The following is a 10,000-nucleotide window of genomic DNA, read 5'->3' as shown; positions in this document are numbered from 1 at the left end:
AGAGTTCCTTGCATCACTTCACATTGATGAAGGTCTCCTGCAACTTGAAATAATTGACATGCAAGCATCATCTGCTCTGAAGCAGGCACTTGAGAATGAATCCACCACAACATTTTGGATAAAGTGTATTCATGTCAAGACATTCCCCAAAATAAAAACGCTGGCAATATCTGTGCTAACAATGTTTGGCTCAACATACACCTGTGAATCCAGTTTCTCTCACATGAATGCCATTAAAACAAGCAACCATGCCTCCTTGACAAATGAGCATTTGCATCACTGTTTGCGGGTAGCCCTCACTTCCTATGAACCCTCTTTCTCTGCCATTGCCCAGTCAAAGAAGTGCAATCGCTCTCATTAGATGTGTGTATGTAGGCTAGGCCTGTCTGCCCCCCACCCCCCTGATGTTTGAGAGTTAAGAGTCGACAATAAGTGCTAATAAGATGCTGTGATTTGCTGTTGTTGCACAGACATGAAGCACTTTTTCATAAGCTCAGCTGCACTATAAATGTGTTTTTTTGTTCAAGTGTTGATGTTAGAATGTTCAGATGCACATCATGCACTTGTTTGTTTTTTATTTAATTTTTATATTGAAATGTTGAAGAGGAGATGTTGCAGTTGTTGCACAGTCATAAATGAAGCACTTTTTGCAGGAGATGTTGCAGATGTGGCACATAAATGAAGCACTTTTTTTGAAAAGTATACTACTTTTGCAATGTAGTTAAATAAAAGTTGTGAAATTGTGGTTGCGTGTTGTGTCAAGTGTACATATATTCATAGCACGGGGAGGCGCCGTGGCAGTCTGGCCCCTGGCCCCTTGGGTTTCTGACAATGTGGCCCCCTGAACAATTTAGTTGAATAGCCCTGCTTTATAGTATTGCTATCTGTCCATTCTCATTGTCAATTGGGACCATAAACTGTCCCTTCAAAATGGATTAAAGAAAAAAAAAATCATCAATACGTTCTCATTTTATAGCGCTGTGAATATAAGCGTTATACGGCATTTGGTCTAGTATATTTCCTGGAAGGCGAGATAAAGGGCTAATAGATACTAACGTTATATCCAATGGCATTACCGTTATACAGATGCTACAGTTAAAACTCACTACAGTTAAGGGGGGGGGGGGGGGCGGGGGACGTCGTTTCTTATTATTGATTACCAATAACCGTGTTCGTCTAAGCAGCCACATAGGCCGATCGTATCGTATCATAACAAGGCTCGATCGGGCTGTAATTTATGTGAAAAAGATCTTACCATGAGCCGGTTGGATCACCCCGAGCATTTCCCCGTTATCGATCGCCATCTGGTAGATCGATATGTCCATTGGCTGATGATAAATCCCCTTATTGCATAGTGAAATCCGCAATCCAAAACATAATCCAAGCTACATGCTGCACATCCAGAATCGAGCTAACAGAAAACTCCATTGAAAGTAAAAAAAAATAATGCTCCGTTCAGCCACATGGCACACTGCATTATTGCGATAGCGCCCCTAAGAGGATCTGGCCGGTATTGCACTTTCTCGAATTCAAAGAGTAGGGTACATCTGCAGTGCAGCTCGGCGACCTTGAATAGGTTATTAAAATGGAATAAAAGCAAAAACAACTTGCCACGGATATATCCGTGCTTCTGTCCACAACGGGTGGAATCGAAACACGGAGATCTCCGTGGGAGGGTGCCATTGTGTTAAAGGAACACGCCAACATTTTGGGAAATTAGCTTACCATCTTCTCCAGAGAGACAAGAAGATAATGTTCCTTTAATGTCCAAAAAGCTAAATTATCCCTTTAAAAAAGAAAGCATCTGTAGGGGCCTCAAGGGGTACAGTGCTCCTCAGATGCACTACAGGGAGAGTAACTGGTCTGGTTACTGGTAGCACTGGGTTTCACCATTGATGTTTTCCACAGCAGTGCAAATCTTACAATTGACAATCATTATTATTCGCTGTGGGGGGAAATGGAGACGTTTATAACGCAATCAAACCCATTGTTTTTGGGGAGAGGCGGAGAAGCTGGACAGCAAGTCATATAAATTTAAATACCGTACCTGCATATGAGACTGGAAGCATGCAAAAAGATAAAAGAAAAAAAAAGATACAGTTGTTAATATCAAAGGGAGGCAGGGTTAGTGTGTGGGTGAGTGTAGTGTGGTTAACATGAAGACTGGTGTACTTTTGGGAAATACACTTATTTGCCATCTTCCCCAGAGTCTGACAAGAAGATTGAGTTTAATCTCTGAGTCAGTTTTGGAGTTGTTGGAAGTTGTATTTCTTCACTTTTGATGGAGCTTCCAGTCCTTGTGCTAAGCTAGGCTAGCTGCTCCCTACTGCTTCCAGTCCTTGTGCTAAGCTAGGCTAGCTGCTACCTACTGCGTCCAGGCCTTGTGCTAAGCTAGGCTAGCTGCCCCTTACTGCTTCCAGTCATTGTGCTAAGCTCTGCTAGCATGCACCTGGGCCCTCATATATCAACAATTCTTAGAAAGTGTTCTATCTTTGTTCTTAAGCACATAATTTAGAATGTGTGTACGCAAAAAGAAAACAGGATTTATCACACGTGCGTACACAGGTCGTACACCACTTTGATCCTACGCTGCAGCTCGTGCATGGTTTTATGTATTTGCATATAGCACCGCCCGTAATTAACCATATACGGTAATGGAACACCCCCATGAAATGTGGAAAAGTGGACTAAGCCGAGGGAAGCGCGTTATGGAGAAATACGCACGCTGACAGACATGTACACGTACGGTGATGTCGGATATGATATCTATTAACTTAAAGACCATATTAACTAATAAAGACCGTGCTGGAATATGACTGCCTTTTTCCGTTTTGTTCGATTAATACCCAGGGATTAAAGTTATCCTCAATTTAACTTTGATCCTACGCTGCAGCTCGTGCATGGTTTTACGTATTTGCATATAGCACCGCCCGTAATTAACCATATACGGTAATGGAACACCCCCATGAAATGTGGAAAAGTGGACTAAGCCGAGGGAAGCGCGTTATGGAGAAATACGCACGCTGACAGACATGTACACGTACGGTGATGTCGGATATGATATCTATTAACTTAAAGACCATATTAACTAATAAAGACCGTGCTGGAATATGACTGCCTTTTTCCGTTTTGTTCGATTAATACCCAGGGATTAAAGTTATCCTCAATTTTATTCCAAATCGCGACGGATTTTCCGTAAATTTTCTACCTGCTGCATATGATTTGTAGATGCATACAATCTATTTTGATGTCGGTATTGGGTAGCCTATATAACAGCGTTTCCGTTAGCCGGTAATTACCGGTATTTGACCGGCAAAATCTGTTGAAGTCCGACATATTTAATCTCTCCGGTCTTAATGTCCGGTGAAAATAATTCCCTCTAAGCACAATTTGATTATTTGAATTGTATTAAAATAGGCTAAAATTAAATAGCCTATGCGATGAACGAAACAATCATTACATTTGTTTCATCGTTGCTTCACCAAGCAGGTATAATAATGACACCGCTGTTGTCAGCGCGAGCTGGCTGCTGCTAGATTTGCGACTGCATGCAGCTGCAGAGCCGCAGAAACCACCATAACCCACCCATCTGTACCGGCAAAGTGCAGTACTCCAATTCAGCCATTGGCAATTCAGCTGTTGGGTGGGGGGCGCTGTTGAGCGGTCCCCAGATAGAGCCTTAAAACAGCTGAATCTGCTGGTCTGCAGCGCCATACTCTTTGCAAATAAGTCGTTGCGAGGTGGAGAGTCATCACGCAAACCCACGATAATGTTGCCGTCTCTCTCTGCCAAATTTCTCAGTTCTTTGCTTGATATAATTAATACAAATGTCCAATATAACGGAATTCGTTAGCTCATAAAAATGTGATTATAACAGACTGTTGTTTATTAATGTCGGGCGACTGCCCACAGACACCTATTTGATTTAAAGTCGGCAGCAGCACGGAGTCTCAGGACTTATTTTATTTGGAATATAATGATTGTATACGCAAAAGTAGCCTAGTTTTAAGTTAAAATATTATAAATCTACATGCCTTGAGGATGTCAATTATTTTTAAGCTCAATAAACTCCTACCGGAATTTCTCTCATTTGACCGGTAGATTTAAATCTACCGGACCCTGAGACCGGCAACAATTTTTTCTAACGGAAACCCTGCTATATAAACAATAATACGAGAGCATATACAAGAACAATGAATCTCACTGCCATGTATGATGTAGCCTATATACCAGGGTTTCCGTTAGAAAAAATTGTTGCCGGCCTCAGTGTCCGGTAGATTTCAATCTACCGGTCAAATGAGAGAAATTCCGGTCAGAGTTTATTGAGCTTAAAAACAATTGATAGGCAAAAGAATGACAACATAACAAAAGAATGACATCATCAAGGCATGTAGATTTATAATATTTTTACTTAAAACTAGGCTACTTTTGCGTATAAAGTCATTATATTCCAAATAAAATAAGTCCCGAGACTCGTGCTGCTGCCGACTTTAAATCAAATAGGTGTCTGTGGGCAGTCGCCCGACATTAATAAACAACAGTCTGTTATAATCACATTTTTATGAGCTAACGAATTCCGTTATATTGGACATTTGTATTAATTATATCAAGCGAAGAACTGAGAAATTTGGCAGAGAGAGACGGCAACATTATCGTGGGTTTGCGTGACGACTCTCTCTCTCTCCACCTCCCAATGACTTATTTGCGAGAGTATGTCGATGCAGAGCAGCAGATTCAGCTGTTATTGGCTCTTTTCTGGGGACCGCACAACAGCGCCCCCCACCCAACATTGAATTGAAAATGGCTGAATTGGAGTACTGCTGGAGTACTGCATTGTGCTGCTGCTGCTCCGGCTCTGCAGCTTCACAAAAGTTTGCACACCCAGCACTAAAGGCCTCTGCATGCTACAGAAACTTCAGAGCAACTGCAACGACAAAGCAACGGTGTTGCAGACACTCTACCTTTATGCTTCTGCAAAATCAACGCGCAGCCTATGTAACGACACCCCGTACGTAGCTAGGTTCCCTAGATAGATGACGCTTCCCTTCTCAACCAACCCATTGATAACAGGCAAAAGAATAAGCATCATTTTTACTTCCGGGCGGGGGGTTTCAAAATAAAAGAGCGAGTCTAAAAGCACCGTAAATACGTTTATTTTTTACAATATCTAACGTTACACGAACCTAAACTAATCTAAAGTTAGTTTAGGTTCGTGTTAACGTTAGATAATGTACAAAATAAACGTATTTCCGGTGCTTTTAGTCGTCGCACTTTTATTTTGAAATCCCCCGACCGGAAGTATTATAGTGTCTGTTGCTAGCAGCTTAACTTTTGTCAGCCGGTTCTGTGCTTTAACGTAACTTCATTGGTTTCCAATGGAGAGGAGAGAAAGACCGACTCACATGCAGCTCAAACTACCTGTTGGAATAAATTAATTGATTGATGTTTAACTTGTCCCTGTGTGTGTCCAGTCATTTCGACTAGCAAACGTTGTATTTAACATTACCTCAGGATACCATTGTATTTAGTTGGTTAGCTATGTAGCTAATGTGGATAGCATTTTGAATATCACCAATGCTAGCTGGCTGGCTACAGCTTTATTTACTAAATTATGGAGGCTTTTTAATCGTCAAGGTAAGAGAGGATTTGTCATGATCAACTGAAGGCGTATGCTATGGAACAATATGTGCTTGGGTTTTCAGAAAAAGGCCAGTTATGACGCTAATTATTTAGCTAATATTGATAGCATAGCTTGCTGCCTACAACAATGGCGGATAGTATTCCTCGCTGACAATATTATTCTATGACAGCGGGTTCACTACCAACCAATCACTGCTACGCAATACCAACGCAACGGGTCTTTAGATTAGATTTTGGACACAGGTACGCAACGCCCAAGCAACACAGTCTACAAGACTGTCTGCAACAAGCACGCTGAAATCGCGCCGATGTTGTGTTGAAGTTGCTTTGAATTTGCTGTAGCATGCAGAGGCCTTAAGCTCTCGCTGACAACGTCGTTGTCATTATTAGAAGCAACGATGAAACAAATGTAATGATTGTTTCGTTCATCGCATAGGCTATTTAATTTTAGCCTATTTTAATACAATTCAAATAATCAAATTGTGCTTAGACTCAGGGAATTATTTTCACCGGACATTAAGACCGGAGAGATTAAATATGTCGGACTTCAACAGATTTTGCCGGTCAAATACCGGTAATTACCGGCTAACGGAAACGCTGCTATATACACCATGCGTAGCCTGCCTATTATGTGATCAATACAAACTTGCACTTGAATTCCATCATGTCTGTGTGCGGGAGCTCACAAGGCTGTTGTCACAATGTAAATAAGAACGTGCACTGAAAAGTTACAGTATGTAGTTGGTTGATTATTTGTATGACAGTCAGTAAACCCTTGCAAAAAGTATCCGTTTTATTTAATTAATTGAAAACATGCAGCATGCCTTTCCTCCCGGCAGCAACGACATTTATCAGGCAAATGCCCATCACTGAGTGGAATCCCTTTCTATTCACATAATTGCATTTGTGATGGAGCTTTGACAGCTACATGGGTGGTACAGTAACAGCTATTGCTCGATCCATCTAGAATATCACGATGGACCGTGCCATGTATAGCCTGCCTATGTGATCAATAAAAACGCGAACTTGAATCCCATCATCATATTCATATGTTGTGTCTGTCCACTATGTTTATTACTTTGTTATTCCCCCCCCCCCCCCCCCCCTATCTATGTAAAGCGACCTTGGGTCTCTTGAAAGGCGCTATATAAAATGAAGCTATTATTATTATTGTTATTATTATTATTATTATTATTATTATTATTATTATTATTATTATTATTATTATTATTATTATCACGTCTGTGCGCGGAGCTCACAAAAAAATAAAAAATACTGTCTTTTACTTTTAGTCTCAGTGACTAAAAGTCTCTACTGTCGCTATTTTACAATGAACTATAATGAATTACGGGTCATATGTTGAACACGCCAGTGTTGGAAGTAATGCCAGGAAGCTTATTTCCGCGTTGCAGACATGCAGGCTTCATTCTACCACCGGGCGTCAGCTACGCATGCTCCGAGCTATGCGTAGATATACGCACAAAGTCAAGCACAAGTTCAATTTGATAAGTCCCACACTTTGCTTAGAAATGATCGTACGCAAGGGTTACGCACATATCTGTGCGTACGCAACGTTGATAAATGAGGGCCCTGGACTTTACTGGACACAGAGATGACACTGATATTAATCTTCTTCGTCAGACACTGGAGAATATTGTAAATAGGTGATTTCCATAAATGTCCAATGGAGTGTGGGGGTGGTTATTAACCCACACTAGCTCATAATAACTCAAATATCAATATCAATACCCATTACCCAGACTAAATTGCAACCATTATGGGGTTGTTTTAGTTTCATGAGGATAAATTGTTTCTCATGAGACCCTGCTAATAGCTAAAACGCCATTACAGCACGTTATATCATAGCTGCAAGTCATAACTTAAAGTGTTACTAGGGATGTCCGATATTATCGGCCGATATTGGCATAAAAATGTGATATCGGAAAATATGGGTATCGGTTTAAAAAAATTCAATAAAATAAAAAATTATTTTTACATTTATTTAACCTTTATTTACCCAGGCAAGCAAGTAAGAACAAATTATTATTTTATTTATTGTCAACGTATGCATAATGTTGTGTTAATTACACGACAAGAGATATGTAATGTTAATTACCTGAAATTGTTCCGTTTTTTGGGGGGGGGGAAACCCTGCATATATCGGTATCGGTTGATATCGGTATCAGAAATTAAGAGTTGGACAATATCGGTATATCGGTATCGGTAAAAAAGCCAATATCGAGCATCCCTAAGTGTTACCAAATGTCCCATAGTCTATTTGTCCATCAGCGGTTCATTTCATAGCTCTTCAGGTGGGTCAGAGCTGCCGGCAATGGAGAGCGACATCACTGAACCGCCGCCATCTTGCCAGGGGCAGCCTTGAGTGAGAGTGAGTGAGCTGCACAGACAAAAATACTCATAACTCGCTGAAATATTGACGGATTTACAAACGGTTTGGTTTATTACAAGCATTATTAACGTGGCTATGATTCAAGCGGTTTGTAAAAAAAAAACATCTTTAAAATTCTTTTTTTATAAGTATGCAGTATCATAACTACATCTTTGATGTTTATAGCAAACCAACCCGTTTGTAAATCCGTCAATATTTCAGCGAGTTATGAGTATTTTTGTCTGTGCAGCTCACTCACTCTCACTCAAGGCTGCCCCTGGCAAGATGGCGGCGGTTCGGTGACGCTGGTGACTCCGCCTTAAGCTATCTAGTGTTTTTTTTTTTTTTTTTTTTTATTATTGCAAAACAGAAATTATTAAAAGTCAGTACTCAACACATAATGCATAATGAAACTAACAGTCAAGGTGGTTAAAATTACATGCAAGTACAGAAACAAGACACAAAAAAAAAGTCTATAATAATATTTTACCGTATACAGTGTATATCCAGCGAAATTAACAATTATACAAATGCTTATATAGGACATACCCCTAATACCTATTTTCTAAAACCCTACACACATATGCTCCAGCTTGAACCCCCCCCCCTCCCGGACCCCTCCTTGGATAGTACCTCCATTATCCCTCGCTCCTAACCAGACACTACCATTATAAGCTAGCTTTTATTCTCTCCACCACTTCTACCCACATTGACATTTTGGATTCGTTGAGACCCAGAATTATTGCTGTAGATATTTCTTGATATATCACATCGAGATATGTAAGAGACCAAACTTTCCGGCACATTTTTTCCGGTTGAAACCAGCGTGATGCGATCAGTTTTTTAGCTACTGTGATACCCGATAAGACCAATCTCTTTAGCTGTGGATTTACTGCAAACTCAAAAACATCATTCAAAAGCAATACAGAGGGGTGTACTGGAATATTCCAAGATACGAGTTTTGATAATTGATGGGTCACATCTTTCCAGAATGCCTTAACTGGTGGGCAGTCCCAATACATGTGCATAAATGTCCCTTCGTCTCCATTTGTACATTGGGAGCATTTTGAGTCTTGTTTCAGGCCCATTCTGTTCAGTCTTATAGGAGTCAAGTATGTCCTGTGAATATAGTTAAGATTGATTTGTTGATGGTCCGGGTTCCTTGATGTAAGACGGACATTTGCCCATGCTTCTTGCCAATCAAAGTCACTTTCCAGGTCTGGAATATCCCTCCTCCAGACAGTGTCTAGTTGAAGGGTTTCATACGAGGACGTTAGTAATTGATAATATCTAGCTAGTGTTCTATAGATATCTATGGGTCAGAGTGAGGGGGCTTCAAGCAAAGCAAAACAAACCCTGTGATTGGACGACTTACTCTAGTGACCTCACAGGGGTGTGGTCCATGCAGGAGTCGGCCCGGCCCACCGGCTCGATGCGCCCGTTCTCGTCCTCTCCACCCTCTTCATCCTGAGGAGACAAGAAGGAGAGGAAGGGAGCGTTTTAGATGACGTCATACAACTGTGTTGAATGAAAGAAAAGCGAATGGATAGATTGTCTTATCAGAAACAAAGATATCCGATCTTTATGCCCAGAGATGGTGTAGTGGCTCAGACCCCTGGTCTGGGATCACATTTCACCAGAACCTTCACTCCTCTGTCTCCCCTACACTGTCTCCCTCTCAGCCTTCCTACTGTCTCAATAAAGAACCTACACTGTCTCCCTCTCAGCCTTCCTACTGTCTCAATAAAGAACCTACACTGTCTCCCTCTCAGCCTTCCTACTGTCTCAATAAAGAACCTACACTGTCTCCCTCTCAGCCTTCCTACTGTCTCAATAAAGAACCTACACTGTCTCCCTCTCAGCCTTCCTACTGTCTCAATAAAGAACCTACACTGTCTCCCTCTCAGCCTTCCTACTGTCTCAATAAAGAACCTACACTGTCTCCCTCTCAGCCTTCCTACTGTCTCAATA

General features: G+C 41.1%; 1 protein-coding gene across 1 annotated transcript in view; it reads right to left on the bottom strand.

The window, feature by feature from the left end:
• LOC311226746 (partitioning defective 3 homolog) overlaps positions 1-10,000 on the bottom strand; it is a gene marked incomplete at its 3' end in the record, with an annotated part of 616,272 nt that overhangs the window by 203,510 nt on the left and 402,762 nt on the right. The window contains 1 exon segment of the mRNA XM_084312156.1: positions 9,405-9,496. Coding sequence (XP_084168282.1) covers positions 9,405-9,496 — 92 coding nt within the window.

The sequence above is a fragment of the Notolepis coatsorum genome (genome assembly GCF_963971535.1).
Source record: "Notolepis coatsorum genome assembly, chromosome: 4".
NCBI classification, from domain to species: domain Eukaryota; kingdom Metazoa; phylum Chordata; class Actinopteri; order Aulopiformes; family Paralepididae; genus Notolepis; species Notolepis coatsorum.
This window is presented reverse-complemented; position numbering and strand designations above follow the sequence as displayed.